The sequence below is a fragment of the Cetorhinus maximus genome, chromosome 10, assembly GCF_964194155.1.
Source record: "Cetorhinus maximus chromosome 10, sCetMax3.hap1.1, whole genome shotgun sequence".
In the NCBI taxonomy this organism is placed as follows: domain Eukaryota; kingdom Metazoa; phylum Chordata; class Chondrichthyes; order Lamniformes; family Cetorhinidae; genus Cetorhinus; species Cetorhinus maximus.
In genome coordinates, this window is record NC_135888.1 from 85114409 (window position 1) to 85132450 (window position 18042).

General features: G+C 43.5%; 1 protein-coding gene across 4 annotated transcripts in view; it reads right to left on the bottom strand.

The window, feature by feature from the left end:
• The window catches only part of fbxo38 (F-box protein 38), an 89081-nt gene that overhangs the window by 25041 nt on the left and 45998 nt on the right, over nucleotides 1–18042 (bottom strand). For 3 of the 4 annotated variants that reach the window (XM_078550719.1, XM_078550718.1, XM_078550721.1), the window contains exons 14-16: nucleotides 16061–16243; nucleotides 13759–14526; nucleotides 4504–4611 (exon numbers count right to left, since the gene is read on the bottom strand). In XM_078550719.1, the coding sequence (XP_078406845.1) occupies nucleotides 4504–4611; nucleotides 13759–14526; nucleotides 16061–16243 (1059 nt within the window). The remainder of the gene's footprint in view (nucleotides 1–4503; nucleotides 4612–13758; nucleotides 14527–16060; nucleotides 16244–18042) is intronic. The other variant, XM_078550722.1, reaches the window with a different exon arrangement.

Sequence of the window (18042 nt, forward strand, 5' to 3'; positions counted from 1 at the left end):
AACTTGGGCAGCTGTGGGGCGCTACAATTGGTCTCAGTGCATAAGTGACCCTGTCATAGGGGGAAAAAAAAATATTGGCCAAAACTCCTCCTCCTGATGGTGCCATATGGACAAATGTGGACAAAGTTAGGCTTGGCTATGATGGTACTACAGTTGAGTAGGCTACAAAATTCCAATGTTCAGGGACTCATTTTGGCAAATTACCATAGTTCCATAGTGGTGGTGGTCACCCTATGAGCTTCCAACTTGAGGGAAGGATAAGGCAAGGAAAATAAAACAAAATGCACTGCAGTCCTTTATTTGATCAATTTAATTGATCCAAGTCTGGATTAATGTTATCAATCTCCAGGCCAACAGAAAATGATGGTATTCTCTTGCATATAATTTCTGAATAATGTAACTGTAAGTGACTCGAAATCAGTTTCACAGAATTCCATTGGTCACTGTTTGTATTCTCCACACCCACCAACACTATAGCTGCCATCTTTTCTATTTTCTGTTTTATTTAGCTGAACCTATTTTCAATCCAGTTATTCAATATGCCTCTAATTTGGTACACCTTAATTTCTTTCAAAAACCTTGCATGCTGCACCTTGTTAAATGCCCACAAAACCCCTCTTTTTATTGTTAAACTACCAAATCCCTCCCAATTTCTCTAAATCCAACTTTATATCTTAAGCAAGCGTAGGCTCCAGATTCAACATACAAGAAATTAACAGACTGCTTAAGTCAGTTAACGATGTTGCAAATATAGGTCACAAGAACAAGGAAATCAATACACTAGTATTTTGTGAAGAAGTCAGAAAATAATACAGCTTAACTTTTCAATATGCTGTGCTCCACTATTTGACTTGTCAGTCTTGGATCAGCATTAGCACTCTCACCTATGAGTCAGAAGGTCATGGGTTCAAATCCCACTTCAGAGACTCTTCGCCAACAATTCAATGCAGTTTTGCTCTGGTGGAGGTACTAACTTTCAAATGAGATGTAACACCAAGGCCGTGCCTATCATTTGCACATGGGCAAGATTCCGTAGCACTTTTTGAAGAACAGGATAGAGATCTCAGTATTGTAGATAACATTTACCCCTCCAACACCACCACTGAAAACAGATAATATGATCCACATTGCTGTTTGAGGAACATTATTGTGCACAAATTGACTACATTACAATGGTGACAGTTTCACAGTACTTCATTGGTCTTGAAGCACTTAGCAACAATTGGAGGTCATGAAAGGCACTATATAAATGCAAATTCTTTCTGCAGTACTGACTTATAAAATTTACTTCAGCCTTTAACAACTGCTGTGCCACAACAACATGCTCAATGATTGCACTTCCACAGCCCTCTGGGACAGAAAATTCCAAAGATTCACCACCCTCTTAGTGGAGATATTTCTCCTTATCTCAGTCTTAAATGGCCTACCCCTTATTCTGAGATTGTGTCACCTGGTTTTAGACTCACCAGCCAGGGGAAATATTCTATCCACATCCGCCCTGTTAGGCCCTATAAGAATTATGAGATCACCTCTCATTCTTCGAAACTCTAGACAATACAGGCCCAGTTTCTTCAATCTCTCCTCATAAGACATTCCAGGAATTAGTCTGGTGAACCTCCATTGCACTCCATCTCTGGCAAGTACACCCTTCCTTAGATAAGGAGGCCAAAACTGTACACAATACTCCAGGTGTAGTCTCACCAATTCTATACAACTGTAGCAAGACATCTTTACTTTTGCACTCAAATGCCCTTGCAATGAAGGCCAACATACCACTTGCCTTCCTTATTGATTGCTTCACCTGCATGCTAGCTTTTAGTGGCTCATGAACGAGGACACCCAGGTCCCTTTGACACCAACATTTCCCAATCTCTCATTAGTTAAGAAATATTCTGTCCGTTTTTTCTACCATTCCACCATTCACACCTATTCACATTATATTCCATCTGCCATGCTCTTGCCAGTTCACTTAACTTGAAGCCTCCTTGTATCCTCCTCACAGCTTACATTCCCACCTAGCTTTGTGTCATCAGCAAATTTGGAAAGATTGCAATTGGTCCCCACATCCAAATCATTTACATCGATTGTGAGCAGCTGTGGCCCCAGCACTGCTCCTTGCGGTACCCGACTACCAACAGCCTGCCATCCTGAATGGCCCGTTTATTCCTACTCTATGCTTTCTGTCTGTTAACCAATTCTCAATCCATGCTAGTATATTACCCCCAATCCCATGAGCTTTTGTTTACTAACCTCCTGTGTGGGATCTTATCAAAAGCCTACTGAAAATCCAAATACACCATACCCACTGGTTCTCCTTTATCTATGCCACAAGTAACATCCTCAAACCCCTACAGGTTTTTCAAACATGATTTCTCTTTCATAAATCCATGTTGACTCTGCCCAATTTTACCATTACTTTCTAAGTGTCCAGTTATCACATCCTTTATAACAGATTCTCACATTTTCCCCACTACTGACATTAGAACTAACAGGCCCGTAGTTCTCCATTCTCTTTCTCCCTCCCTTCTTAAATGGTGGGGTCACCTTTGCTACTTTCCAGTCCGCAGCTACCTTTCCAAAATGAATCTTGAAAGATAACCACCAAAGCTTCCACTATGTCTATAGCCACCTCCTTCAGCATTCTGGGAACCCATGCTGACTCTCCTTAATTAGCTCAGACCTCAAGTGTCTGTTGTTGCTTTCTAAAACTTTACCTATCAATGATGTTAAACTGACTGGCCTCCAGTTACTAAGACTGTCCTTGCACCCTTTCTCAAATAAGCCTCCAATGAAATTTTTCCAGTTATAATTACCACTCACACTTAACTGAAGATCTATTAAATTAAGAAAAGAGCCATTCAGAAGCAATTAGCAAACTACATTAAAATAAGATAGGTTTTTATGGGGAGAATTTTTTCTTCGTCCGGGCAAGGACAGGAGCGGGCGAGGGGGGGCACGTAGCTGATCGCTGCCCGCGATCGGTTGGTGCCGCCATTTTATGTGGGCGGGCCAATTAAGGCCTGCCCAGAGTGATGCGCACCCGGGAGTGCTGTGCGCTCCCTGTGCAGGTGGGGGGAGTAGGCTGAGTCGGGGCCTACGCTCATTCACGCATGCGCTTGAAAGAGAGCAGAAATCTCCGAGGCACGGAGCTGTCTCAGGGAGATTATTAAAATTATAAAAAATCAAACTGAAGAAAAAATTTTTTTTTAAGGCAGTGTCACATGAGCTGGGACATGTCAATGTGAAACAAAAACTTTCATTCAATTTATAAACACTTCGTGAAACCTCATCCCGCCTGTAGATGAGGTTTCATGATAAATGCGAAGGCCGCCTGGGCTCTTCGCCTGCCTGCCAACCTTAAGGTTCGGCGGGCAGTGCAGTTAATTTTTTTAATTGATATTTAAATGGCTTTACTAGGCCTTTGACAGTTCGACAGGCGCACAGCCGACTCTGGTGCGTGCCCACTGAACTGAAGATCTGAATGACACGTGGTGATGTCGGGATGCACGCCCGATGTCACTTTATGCGTCAGCGAGCGGGCACCACCCCCGCTCGCCGACCCAAAAATTCCGGCCCATATCAAACACTAATTAGTTCCACAATTTCTAGAATTTTCATTTTCCTTAATTAATATTTTATTAATGCAAAGCCTACTGAATTGGCTCAATCACTTCAGGTTATTAAATGAAACATATAAAGTGAGGTAGTGATACAATCCCTGACCACCGACTGCTTCCTTGATATATGTTTTGAACAGCTGATTAGGGTCGTCTGGAAGAGATGTTGTGTGGAACTCTCCACATATCATTGAGTAGAAAGACTAGAATGGAAACCATTTTTATTTCATATCTTGACTCGGTTTATACTTCATGATATTAGAAGATGCTAGAATATCTGCTTCCAAGTCATTCCTAAACTACAGGTCTAAGCAGGCATCAAGATGCCAATGAAAAGGCCCCAAAAAGTGCACATCTATTTTCTTTTGTAATGAAAACGATTACATGATAATTCAATATATTTCCCACAATTCTAAGTAATCTTTCCTACAATTGTAAAGCTTTGGTAGAACAAAAAGCAGTGTGTGGGGCTGAATTAATATACTACTGCCAAGGAATTGTTCCTTCTGAAACAAAACAGATGGTTGCAAATGAGCTATTTCTAAAATGTCTAAGTTAGAGCGTGTCACAAGGCAGTAACTATTCAAGTGCTTCAAATGATCTTTTAAATCACATGAATCTAAGCATATTAGATATCAGATTAAGAGGAGTTGAGAGTTGAGCGTGAGGTGGGGGAGAGGAAAGAATTAGAGAAGGGAGGGCAATTAGGGATGGGCAATAAATGCTGGCCTCGCCAGAAGCTCTCATACAATAAATTAGGAAAAACCAATGGAGGAATTTTAAATGCAATATACTGGAGGATGTAACATCAATCGCCAAGGATTAAGGGGGTGGGCAAGCAGGATTTAGTGCGGGATAGGGAACAGGCAGCAGAGTTTTGGAATACCTGAAGGTGATAGGTTGGTCAAGAGTACATTGAAATACACAAGTGTGGAGGTGATAAAAGCATGATTCAGGGCTTCAATTGCAGATGGTTTGAGTCTGGAAGTTAGTGCTGTAAATGGAAAGGATACAAGGTTCAACAGGATATCACGGATGCAAACAATCTATTCCAGCCTGTGACAAGAGTCAACAAGGAAAATGGACTTGGTGCCGTGAGGGAATATGCGCTGGAAGTCAAAAATGATAGCCCTGGCCCTTCCCAGTGTTTAGCTAGGGGAAAATATGACTCATCCAAGACTGAAAGTCAGACACAGTGTGTAATAGGCCAGAGGCAGTGGTGGCTTGAAAAAAGGTGGTGAGGAGGCTGATGTTAGCATAACCATGGAAGGTGTATACCGATGTTGCAAAGGGCAGCATCATGTCGATGAGCAAGAGAAGGGCTCCCAAAGGAAGGTGATTGGGTCGATATGCTCCAGTTATGGTCTAATAAATTAGAGCAGTAGAAAGTGAAGGCAATCCCATTGAACAGGACAAGAGAAGATGGAGGAAGATGCAAGATCAATTGTGTTGAAAATAAGAGAGAAATCGAGGAGGAGTTATTCACCACAATCAGAGATTGGCCTTTGTGCCTTGGTTAGTGCTGTTTGGATAGTGAGGGAGGTGGCAACATCTTTGTAGGGATTTAAGCAGAGAATTACAAGAGCAACGTGCATGGATTGAGGTAGTTACAACAAATTCAAGAACTTTGAGGAGGAAGGGGAGGTTGGAATTGGGGAGGTTAGAGACAAAACAGTTAGTGAGGACAGCAATGGGAATAGGTCTTTTAAGGACTGGCTGTTGACTGTAGTTTTGAAAGAAAAACAGTGCCTTAAGTCAGAAAAACATTTACAATGTGGTGGTAGTGGGGGGAGCACATGTTAGGGAATTTTTTTCCTTCTATTTTTAATCTTTTTCAAAATGGAAGCGATCTCCCTGAGGCTGCACTTTGCCTCAGGGAGATGCGCACTCTTTCGTGCGCATGCGCGAAAGAGCGCACTCTCGCTTTTGGGGAATCTCTCCCGCCCGCACAGGAAGTGCATAGCGCTTTCCGCTGGATGTCATGCTGTGGGGGCCTTAATTGGCCCGCCCACATAAAATGGTGGTGCGGCCCGCTTATCCAGCGGGGATCAGCTCCCCGCCCGCCAGGCAGAAAATTCCGCTCCAGGTGTTGGGAAATCAAACAAGAACAGGTTGTTGTGTATATGGAGAAGGATATTCCCTTTGTTTTGAGGAGCAATGAATTACTTATAGGAAGTTGCAGCTAAATCTAATTAGCTGTCTTCTAAGCTTAACTAAATTAGAAATGAATGTTCCAGCTTTTATTCAAAACTAGTTCCCTATTTTCAGTATCCTTGATTATCTCAACATCAATAATGAAGACCAGCAGAATTGAAGGCTTTGAATCAGGAGACCATCAGGAGCAAGACTTGAGAGAATTTATACTCCCACAACTTTAAAAAGCTGTAACTTAGGAATTAGTTCCTATACAATGTCAGACTAATTCAAAATTTCATTTTACTTGGAGTAGCCACTCTGAGAATAACTGGGAAAGGGAATGCCAATTAAAGTCACAATAGCTCAAAAAAATAACAATTCACATAGTTCACCACATCTGCAGTTGCCATGGTGAAGCAAATGGATTTTTGTGGGAGCTGTGGAAACGAAGCTTATTTGACAACCAGTTAGGGGAGTTCAAGGAACATCTTTACAGCCCTAACTTTAAGCATGCAGCATAAATATGCACATATAAATAGTACGCATAGAATAAATAGACACAAGAGTATTAACAAATTGATCAGGAGTATTAGCTTAGTTCAGTCTATAGCATTTTCACCTCCAAATCAGAAAGTTGTAAATTCATGCCCCACTTCAAGTTTGAGAACAAAACGTAAGACTGAGTCTTGACTCCAATGCTGAGCAAGAGCTGTATTCACAGACATGCTGTCTTTTGGATGAGTTTAAACTGAGGCTCTGCCTTACCTGCTCAAGTGGATACAAAAGATGCTATGGATACAAAGGATGCTATGAACTAGTTTCTCACTGGCCTCAGCCACTCCATCAAATAGATCTAATAATTTAGGTCACTTGCTGTTTATGGGACCATACTGCATGCAAAGCGGCTATCATACTTGTCTGCATAATAAGCACTTTTCAAAATGAACCCATCAAATTTAAAGAACTTTGAGCTCTTCTGAGTACATGGGAGACTCCACTCAAATGCAGGTCCTGTTTATCTTTAGGCTTGCAAGGGAGCAAGGTTCATTCAGAAATGTTAAAAAGGTGCCGGGAGATAGAGAAAGAACTGGGAAAAAACAGCTTCAATTGCAAAACTTAAGAAACTCTCTGTATTTTAGGAGGGCAATCAAAGGCAAGAACCATAAATATTACATGGTTAATATTTTAATATTAATATTATGGTTAATAGTTTGAATGATCGCTTTCTCCAAGTATACACAAGAGAAGCCACAAGCAGTAGGCCCTAAGCTGCAATAACCAAGTAGGGCATCTAATTAGCCTCAAAAACAAAAATGCCAAAGATACTTGTTACTTATCCCAGAATACCAAGAGAAACATAATAATTTGTTAGGTGTTGATAATTGAGGGAGTTATTAGAACACTGAAGAGGTAGCACCAGATTGGCAAGTATATAAATAAAGTAGCATTCATTTTCATCAAAAAAGGAGATAAAACAATCTAATTAGAGAAAATCACTAGGGATACTAGAAATCTTAAATAAGAACACTTCATTTTGGAAATGCTCGGTTGGTCTGGCATCTTTGGAGAGAGAAACAATTAATGTTTCAGGTCTGTGACCAATTGTCAGGAGTCCAAGCTCTCTCAAAGGGTTACCGATCTGAAGTGGTACTTGTTTTCTCCGGCCACAGATTATGTCAAACCTGTTGAGCATTTCTGGCATTTTCAATTTTTATTACAGAATAATTAGTCTTATTCAATAGAATCATAGAAATTTACATCCCAGAAGGCGGCCATTCAACCCACCCTGTCCATGCTGGTAGAAAAAGTGTTGTCCAGCCAAATCCGCTTTCCCGCTTTTGGCCCATACCCTTGTATGTTACAGCACTTCAAGTACATAGCCAAGTATTTTTAAATGTACTGAGGGTTTTTGTCTCTAAAATCCTTGCAGGCAGGAGTTCCAAACCCTTACCACCCTCCGGGTCAAAAAATGTTTTCCTTAAATCTCCTCTATTCCTCCGACCAATTATTTGAAGACTTTACCCCCGACTATTGACATCTCTGCTAATGGAAATAGGCCAGGGATGGGGAGTCTCCGACCCGTGTCCAGCTTGTTGCAATTTTTCAGCTGGCTCGTGGGGAGATTTTAAAATCCCACCCCCCACTGCCCCAGTGTGTTGTGCTCTGGGCCAGGTGCTGCCATATTCTGATGCTTGAGCCTCGGCTGCAGTCACAAGAGGCCCAGGTTGTGGGGAGAGCGCGAGGCCCAAGATCCAGGAGTAGGGGCACTGGGTGGGGGTGGACAGCTGCCGGCTGTCGATTGGGTGGTGGAGTATGAGTAACCCGGGACGGGGGAGAGAGGGAGCACGGCATCCAGCTCCCTTCATCAGCGGCTCAACCCACCCCCCCACCCACTCCATTGGTGCCCCAGGACAGGGGCTCAAGCCCTGCAGACTGAGGAAGAGGCCCAGGCTCCAGACCCAGGTGCAGCCTTGGGCTGGGAGTTGACAAGAACCTTGGGTTGTTGAGTCACTGCCTGCCATTGGACGTCGGGAACCTCATTGTAATACATCAGCATATCATTATAAGGCCACCAGACTCATCCCCGCCTCCCCGGCTGGATCATCCACCCACGTCAGCAGGAAAACACGCCGATGTGTTTCACAACAGCACATAAGCGATGTGCACCTGGCAGGCTGCACCTCGCTCGGTTGAGATTTGTTTGCCTACCTTGCTTCGGTCAGCACTAGTAGTCATCAGTGCCAGGCTTCACAGGCGGCACCCATCACTTTTAGGGAGGCTCACGGGTAGGTCTCTACCTACCAAATCAGCCATATGTGGGTGACTTTTCAATGGCTGCAGGGCTTGGGGAAAGGGGAGAAGTGGCTTCAGGCAAGGGAAGAGGCTGCAGGACGAGAGCTGCACTGGGGAAGGAGGGTATCCCAGGGTGTGTGTGTGGGGGCACAGGTTGATCTGTACAAGTGGCCTCAAGATGGTGAAGGCTGAGGAGGCAGTCTCCAGAGGAGATGAGACCAGATGGACATGTGACGGTATGTGTGAGAGAATGGGTGGTGGTGTCCCTTGAGCTGGCAGTGAGTGAGATGCCAGTTAACGTGTGATGGCCTTGTGAGTGAGAGTTGAGTGATGAAATGGTTGCCATAACCTAGCTGCACGGATGAGATCCTTCATCCTCTACCTGCATTGGATGGCCAACCTTTTCTGTGCAGCACTGGCACTGACCGCTGCTGCCGCCACCTGCCATGCTGGATTGGAGACGCTGCTGCCCATCTTGCAACCAGAGCAGGGATAGAGAACATTGCGGCAGGCCTCCATGACATCCAAATGGCATTCTAGTGATGTGTAATTAAACCTGGGGGCTGCAGTCTTTTTGCCTTTCGTGGACATCTTCCCTGCAGTAGTCGTGGGCTGGAAGCACTGGGATGTGTGCGTGCGGCTGGGTTTTAAATATGGCGCCTGGCGTGATGAAATGGCGAGGTGATGACTTGGCGGGTGAATGAGAGCTTGCCTGCCATGGAAACAGCACGTTTCCCAGGAATGTATAAATAATGTGGTGGGTTTGGGGCGATACGGCACGAAACCCACCATTGCAGCCGGCGGGTAAAGCGTCGTTTTATCTGCCTGCTACCACATTTAGTGCGAATCTGGGGCCATTCCGCCCATAGAGTGGGAAAGTAGAGAGAGAGAGAGAGAGAATGACAGAGAAAGACAATGGGAAAGGAAAGCAAGCAAGAAGTTGAGCTGAATTTCAGGAATGCTATAAAAACAAAAAACTAAAAGCTACTGCGGATGCTGGAAATCCAAAACAAAAACAGAATTACCTGGAAAAACTCAGCAGGTCTGGCAGCATCGGTGGAGAAGAAAAGAGTTGACGTTTCGAGCCAACATGACCCTTCAACAGAACTGAAGTATAGTTAGGAGAGAGGTGAAATATAAGCTGGCTTAAGGTGGGGGGGAGAGAGAAGTTGAGGGTGGGGTGGTTGTGGGGACAAGCAAGCAGTGATAGGAGCAGATAATCAAAAGATGTCACAGACAAAAGGATCAAAGAGGTGTTGAAGGTGGTGATATTATCTAAGAAAAGTGCTAATTAAGAATGGATGGCAGGACACTCAAGGTACCTTGTAAATCTTTCCACCCCACCCCCACTAGAGCTGTACCTTGAGTGTCCTGCCATCCATTCTTAATTAGCACTTTTCTTAGATAATATCACCACCTTCAACACCTCTTTGATCCTTTTGTCTGTGACATCTTTTGATTATCTGCTCCTATCACTGCTTGCTTGTCCCCACAACCACCCCACTCTCAACTTCTCTCTCCCCCCGCCCCCCACCTTAAACCAGCTTATATTTCACCTCTCTCCTAACTATACTTCAGTTCTGTTGAAGGGTCATGTTGGAGTCGAAACGTCAACTCTTTTCTTCTCCACCGATGCTGCCAGACCTGCTGAGTTTTTCCAGGTAATTCTGTTTTTGTTCAGGAATGCTACGATTGAGACACAGAAGCTGTGCTACTCATTAAGGGAAAGCAAATTCAGCCATCACATTAAAGCAGTGGGTGAGTTGAATGTTTCGGTATTCTCTCTTTAAAAAAATTTAAGTTGATTTTTATATATGTGTGGTCCGAAACTGATTTTGTCTGTGAGAGTGGCCCTTGAGAAGAAAATGGTTCCCCACCCCCGAAATAGGCTATTGCTATCCACTCTATCTAGGCCCCTCAAAATTTCACATCCCTCAATTAAATCTCCCGTCAGCCTCCTCTGTTGCAAAGAAAACAGCCTATCCAATCATTCCTCTGTGAAAATTTTTTGCCAGTACAGCTAACATCCTCATAAATCTCCTATGTATCCTCTCTTGTGAGATCACATCCTTCCTGTAATGTGGTGACCACTGTACACAGTACTCTAACTGTGGCCTAACTAGTGTTTTATACAATTTAGCCTAATCTCCCTGCTCTTATATTTTATACCTCAGCTAATAAAGGAAAGTATCCCATATATCTTTTTAAACACCTTATCTATGTATCCTGTTGCCTTCAAAGATCTGTGGGCATGCACCTCAAGGTCCCTCTGCTCCTCTATACTTCTCAATATATTACCATTTACTGTAGCACGTCAAATAATTGGATCAAAATAAACTTGGCAACCTGTGTAATTAATATTAATAAACAGTCAATTTGAATCCAAAATCTCCTTGACCTTTTTTTTTAAGAAAGTGATAGCCAAGGAGACAATGCATAGATAGTCCTATAATGTGGTGCATATACAGCACTGAAGATTTAAGGTCAAAGTGGTGCGGATACAGGTTAAAGCTTGGAAATGGATTAGAAATTGGAGGCTAGTAATTTATGGCTAATTAGAAAAGTTACTTTGGAAGATGGAGGAGGTAAAAAGAACCTGCGACTTAGGTGCCCAGTAGTCAGTATCTAGCACAAAGAAAGATGGTTGTAGTTGTTGGAGGTCAATCATCTCAGTTCCAGGGCATCACTGCAGGGGTTCCTCAGGGTAGTGTCCTAGGCTCAACCATCTTCAGCTGCTTCATCAATGACCTTCCTTCCATCATATGGTCAGAAGTGGGGATGTTCGCTGATGATAGCACAATGTTCAGCACCATTCTTGACTCGCCAGATACTGAAGATGTCCATGGTCAAATGCAGCAAGGCCTGGACAGCATCCAGGCTTGGGCTGAAAAATGGCAAGTAACATTTGTGCCACACAAGTGCCAGGCAATGACCATCTCCAACAAGAGAAAATCTAACCATTTCCCTTTTACATTCAATGGCATTACCATTTCTGAATCCCCCACTATCAACATCCTGGGGTTACAATTGACCAGAAACTGAACTGGACTAATCATATAAATACCTTAGCTGCAAGGGCAGGTCAGAGGCTAGGAATCCTGTGGCGAGTAACTCACTTCCTGACTCCCCAAAGTCTGTCCACTATCTAAGTTAGGGGTGTGATGGAATATCCTTCCCTTGCCTGGAAGAGTGTAGCTCCAACAACACTCAAAAAGAAGCTTGACATTATCCAAGACAAAGCAGCCGCTTGATTGGCACCCCTTCCACAAACATTCACTCCCTCCACAGTCAGTGGCAGCAGTCTGTACCATCTACAAGATACACTGTAGAAACTCAGCATGGCTCCTTAGGCAGCACCTTCCAAAACCATGACCCCTACCATTTAGAAGGGCAAGGGCAGCAGACACATGGGAACACCTTCACCTGGAAATTCCCCTCCAAGGCACATACCATCCTGAACTGGAAATATGTTGCTGTTCCTTCACTGTCGCTGGGTCAAAATCCTGGAGCTCCCTCCCTAACAGCACTGTAGGTGTACCTACACTTCATGGACTGCAGCAGTTCAAGGAGGCAGCTCACCACCACCTTCTCAAGGGCAATTAGGGACGGGCAATAAATGCTGCCCTAGCCAGCAATGCCCACATACCATGAAAAGATACTAAAAAAAGAATTAAGGCAACATGGTTTCTAATTTACATCAACTTGGGGCAGAAATTTCCCCATGTCTGGTGGGGGGGGGGGGGGGGAAACAGACACTCCGTGCGGGGGCGGGCGCGAACCCAATTGGGTTCGTATCACCATTTTACGTGGGCGGGCCAATTAAGGCCCACCCAGCATGATGCGCACCCAGAAGCGCTCCCTGTGCGGGCGGGTGGGGGATTCGCTGAGTCGGGGCCCGCGCTCTTTCGCACGTGCGCGAAAGAGCGCAGAAATCTCCCTGAGGCACAGAGGTTTAAACATTTAAATAAAGAAAAAATATTTTAAGACATGTCCTCTCATGTGACAGTGTCACATGAGCTGGGACATATCAATTAATTTTTTCACAATCTTTTATTTAATTAATAAACCCTTCATGAAACCTCATCCTGCTCGTGGATGAAGTTTCATGAAAAACGTGAAGGCTGCCTGGGCTCTTCGCCTGCCCGCCAACCTTAAGGTTGGATGGACAGCATTCTCAACCACTTTAATTACTTTCTTAACGGCCTGTGACAGTTCAGCAGGTGTGTAGCCGACACGGCTGCGTGCCCACCGAACTGAAAATCTAAATGACGCGGGGTTACGTTGGGACACTGTCACTGTGCGTCATTTTACACGTGGGCGAGCGGGCCCCGTCCCTGCTCGCTGACCGGAAAATTTTTCTCTTGCATTCAGAAACCCAATGTAAAATGGTCAAATTTACAGATGGTAAACTAAGAGGGCCAGATTATTTCTAGGAAAGCAGCATGAGAAATACAGAGTTGAGTAAAATAAACTATGGCAGGTGAAAATGAAGATAGACAAGTGTAAAGAATTGGACACATGGGAAAAATATGTTAAATACACACTTCATGAATAATATTGAAATACCCAAGCTACTGGTGAAAGCTATAAAATTGGTGATTTGTTGTTAAACATGTTTAATTAATGCAGAGCGGCAATAAACACAGATGACTGAATGCTGAACTGTATTGGCAAAAAATAGTGTGCAAGTGATGCCTACAGACTATTGCATTGATCAGACCTTATCTTGAGGCCAGTTCCAGTCACCCAGGACAGAAAGGAATATTCAGCACTAAAGGCAGCTCGGAGAAGAGCCACAAAGGTGGTTCCAAGAGTCATATGTCTTAGGTATGAGGTAAAGCTGGGGAAACATAGGCCCTTTAACCTTGAAAGAGCAAAGCAGATGCAATGTTAAGAAACTGTAAAACAATATGTAAAGGCAGATCCAAAACTAAGACTAGGTCTGGGAGTCACAGAATTAAAGCAGTCAAAGTCAAATCTAGGCCTGATATCAGGAGCTCTTTACACAATGATCAACATCTATACCAGACATGTGGGTACAATGGGGGTGAAAATCTTTGAATTACTTAACAATTGGGTTAACTATAGTTTATATGGTGGACTACATTGTCTACTTCATCCATATTTACCTTGCACTTAATACAATACACAACAGTAGGTATTGTTCAGTATTATACATTGCAAAATATTTACAATCACACATGCTGTTTACCTGGTTCTGTGATCAATGGAACCTGGCTATACTTGCTACTTGCTCTTGTCACAGGTCTGCGTGGATAGCCTTCATGCTGGGATCCTTTAGAGCACATGGGATGATGGTTAGAATTCTCTGTATCTCTGACACCATCACTGCTAGTCCTCCCATTATCAACATGTAGCTGTCCTTCTGCACAAGTGGAAGATTTCCTTTGTGAAAATTCTGATACAGCTGAATCTGTGTTGCAGTGTCCATTTAAATCACAATTATCGGATGTCCTGCTTGTGGAAGGCTTATCTGCTTCACAGCATTCACCTGTCCTGCTTTCATTTACCTGAGATGTGTTACATATGCAGCCAGTATGATCTGAACTATTCATTGAGTTTCCCTCAGTACTGTCTGAACAGTCTCCAATTGTATGTGAAGTACATGAACAGGCATGGATTCCACTACCAGGATGTGACGAATATGCTGCATTGCAATGTCTGCACCCTCCATCCACAGTGGCTGTCCTATTAGATTCTATATACTGAGGAGATGTGACAGTGTTTGAGTTGGTTGTTCTCGAAGGAGCAGAACAGGTTCCAGCTCCAGAAGAAACATCTTTGCTCCTGTTCCTCTCTGGGACATCACTAGCTGCTTTCATATCAGCTTTTATCTGTTCACTGGTCACCTGACAGCCTTTCTCACAACTGCTTTCCTCCACTTGCGATGGTGTTAACAGACCTGATTGGTTAACTGGGCTCTTCTTTCGTAATGGGGCCTTGCCTTTACCACAAATGCCTGTAAAATAAAATAGCATTAATCTAACATTATGAAACAAATGAATCACTTGAGCATCATGTCAGAACTGTTCCAAGCCATATATATATATAATATATATAAATACAGATTATTAATGTTGGAAAAATAACATTTACAGAGCAAAACACGCAGGTATCTAATGAAATTGAGGGAAAAATCAAAAGAAATGGAAATTATGTTACAGAAAATCAGCTGAAAGACAGCAAAACTCAATGTAAAACTTCCAGACATGTTTTGGGAAAATACATTTGGGACAAAATAACATAATATCCCAGGCAAGAGGAAAAGCTGTGGTAAATGAAACACCAGCTGGAATTTCGAAAGAGTGCTCGATAAACTCTAATGTCAATCAAAAAGATCTTTCTAATCTCTATTTTTCTGTAAATGGCAATCCTTGGCAGAATATTTCTAGAAATGTGAGTGACCATTATCAATTCGGCAAAACTGGATTTTAATGTATTGAGATAGTTTGTGGGCAGGAGCTTAACATACAAATGCTGAGTGGAAACATCAGTTTACTATTAAGCTGTGGGATGTGATTTGCTGACCCACACAGCGAACACTAAGGGGGCAGGGCCCGTTCACCGTGTAAAATGATGCGGGGATATGTCGGGCTTGTGTCCTGACATCACCCCACGTCATTTAGATTTTCAGTTCGCGGCCTATTAAGGCCATTAACAAACTAATTAACATGATTGATGGACCTGCCCGTTCAACCTTAAGGTTGGCGGGCAGGCCGGGAGCCCAGGCGGGCTTCAGGAAAAACATGAAACCTCATCCACGGGCGGGATGAGGTTTCATGAGGGTATTAAAATTTTTATTAAATGTTTAAATAGAAATTATGGACAGTGTCACATGAGGCGACAAGGCAGGGAAATTTTTCAATCGCCTTCATTGAAAGTTTTAAATCGGAGCCGATCTCCCTGAGGCAGCACTTTGCTTCCGGGAGATCTTGTGCGCTCTTTTGCACGCACTCCCAGTTGAGGGAACCCCGCCCGCACAGGGAGAGTATAGCGCTTCCTGGCGGATGTCATGCTGGGTGGACCTTAATTGGCCCGCCCACGTAAAATGGCAGTGTGCCCCCAACCGGGGGGTGCCGATCAGAAGCCTGCCTGCCCGCACCACTCCCACACTTTCTTCCCTCCCCTCACCGACAGGGGAAAATGTTGCCTTTAAAATTCAACAAATTTTCACTTCAAGCTAGTAGACTTTTTATTACAACGAGGTTATACAATTCAGATGCATGAAAAATGATTTGTTACTCACTAGTGATAGAATCGTATTGATCAGATTTACCAAATAGATTCCACCTTTTAATATATTTTGTCACTCATGTCAAAATGTGTACAAAATGAAATAATTACTTGTGCTTAACATAGAGCTTTTCAACTTTTGTAAATATCTATTTTCATTTGACTAACAGCTTGATGTTTAAAATCAAATAATTTGGAAACAATAAGTAAAATTTAACATCAGCATATATAGTGCTCTACCCACCAATTGCAGCACTCACCAGAACTTTCACAAAGCATAGCTGTAGCTTTCTTTTTTTCCTCACCATCTGAATAATTATCCCCAGTATCATTCCCATTCCGATTCCCAGAAGTATCCATGTTATATTCATCTTCGTCTTCACTATCTGAATCATGTACCATCACTGGCTTTACTTTCACAGTTTGCTGAAGTCCACTTGGTCCTAAACAAATGTTATACATTTCTCTCAAAAGATGTAATACACAAACACAGTCCAAAATATCTGAACCTAAATATACCAGTATTCAGAACAAAAACTGATCATTTACATAGCAACTTAATCATATCTCTTAAAGTGCTTTATAGACAAATTTACTTTGAAGTGCAACAACTTGCATTTATATTGTACTTCTAAATGGCCTAAATTGTCTCAAGCATTATCAAATGACATTGACACTGAACCACATATTGGAATAGGTGACCAAAAGCTTGGTCAAAGGGGTAGATTTTAAGTTTGCCTTAAAAAGAGCAAAGAGATAGAGAGACAGACAGAGGTTTATAGCAGGGAATCTATAGCTGAGGACCTAGAGAGCTGAAGAGAGAGCTAGCAGCAGTGGCACGATTAAAAATCAGCTGTATAAGAAGCTAGAATTGGAGAAGGGCAGACGTTGGAGAGTTGTAGTAAAGGAGCAGGTTACAGCAATAGGGAGGGCTGAGGAACTTGGAGGTATTTGAAAACAGGGGTTAGATAAGCATTGCTGGGCCAACGGCTAATGTAGGTTAAGGCTCACAGGAGTGAAGGGCGAGTGGGGCTTGGCGCAAGTTTCTGGGCAGGCAGAGGGCTGAGCGAGCACTGTTGCTGCAATTCTCATGGCCTCCCCGGCTCGACCCACCATATCGAGCTCTGCGCTCCTTCAGGGCACCAGCACCTGCGCGGGAGGGCGACAGAGAAAGACTGCAGCCAAAGACAGAGAGATTGTGCACTGCGAAAACAAAGAGATGCCATTCACCTTCACACTGTCATCTGCTCCTCCAATCAGAGACTGTTTCTCTCCTAAATTTGCTGCTGATGGACTCACCAGTGAGTCTAACAGCAGCAAATGTGGGAGAGAAGTGGCCTGTGATTGGAGGAGCAGCTCCTTGCAGAATCATTCATTGAACTCAACCTGTAGTTTGAATTTCGGCCAGATAAAGAGGCTTGTGGGTGCTAGATAGAGGCCCGCAACTCAAGGGTTGGACAAGCCTGGTGTAACTGATTCTGGGACACAGATAGATACTCATTTGTAAATGGAAAGTGCCATATCTAATTATTTTCGGTGGACCCCTTGAAACCTTCCCAAGTACCCTTGAGAACCCCTGACAAAGGAGGCAGCATTTGACTCAGCAAACACTGATACATCTTTTTTGATTGGGGGAAGGGAGGTGGTGTGGTTCGGGGGTGGCGTGGTTCGGGGGTGGCTCGCTCTGCAGCAATGCGGGTAGGGACCTGGGAACGGATTGCTCCCCAGTGCATTGCATCATTTTGCATTTGGTTCAGGAAGATCATAGTGGTAATCTAGCATGTGAATCCTCGTTAAGCATAAACAACCATGAGTGGTGCAGTGCACTGGAACATTACTGGGTTCAATTTAACCTATTTAGCCTTGTTTCAATGGTAGCAAACTCAGCCGAGGCAGAAGGTTGTGGATTCACGCTCTACTCCACAGATACTTCAATGCAGTGCTGAAAGAATTCAGGGGTTCTGACATTCAGATAAAATAGTGGGCCAGAATTTTCTGTAGTAGGGCATCTAACAGCATCTGCCAATAGTTAGACTTTCCCTTGCACCGTTCAGCTCAAAGAACCTTTGCCCATGAAGTTGCAAGAAGGACAAGGGTATAATGGTGCAAGAGAGAAAAACAGAGCACCTGGAACTTTAGAACAGGACAAACATGGTATCTCCCTGCAAGTGAGATTAAAGGATTAAGAACTAAATGTGGAATGACCAAAAATAGGGTGAATTTAATGTCAAATCAGGTACAC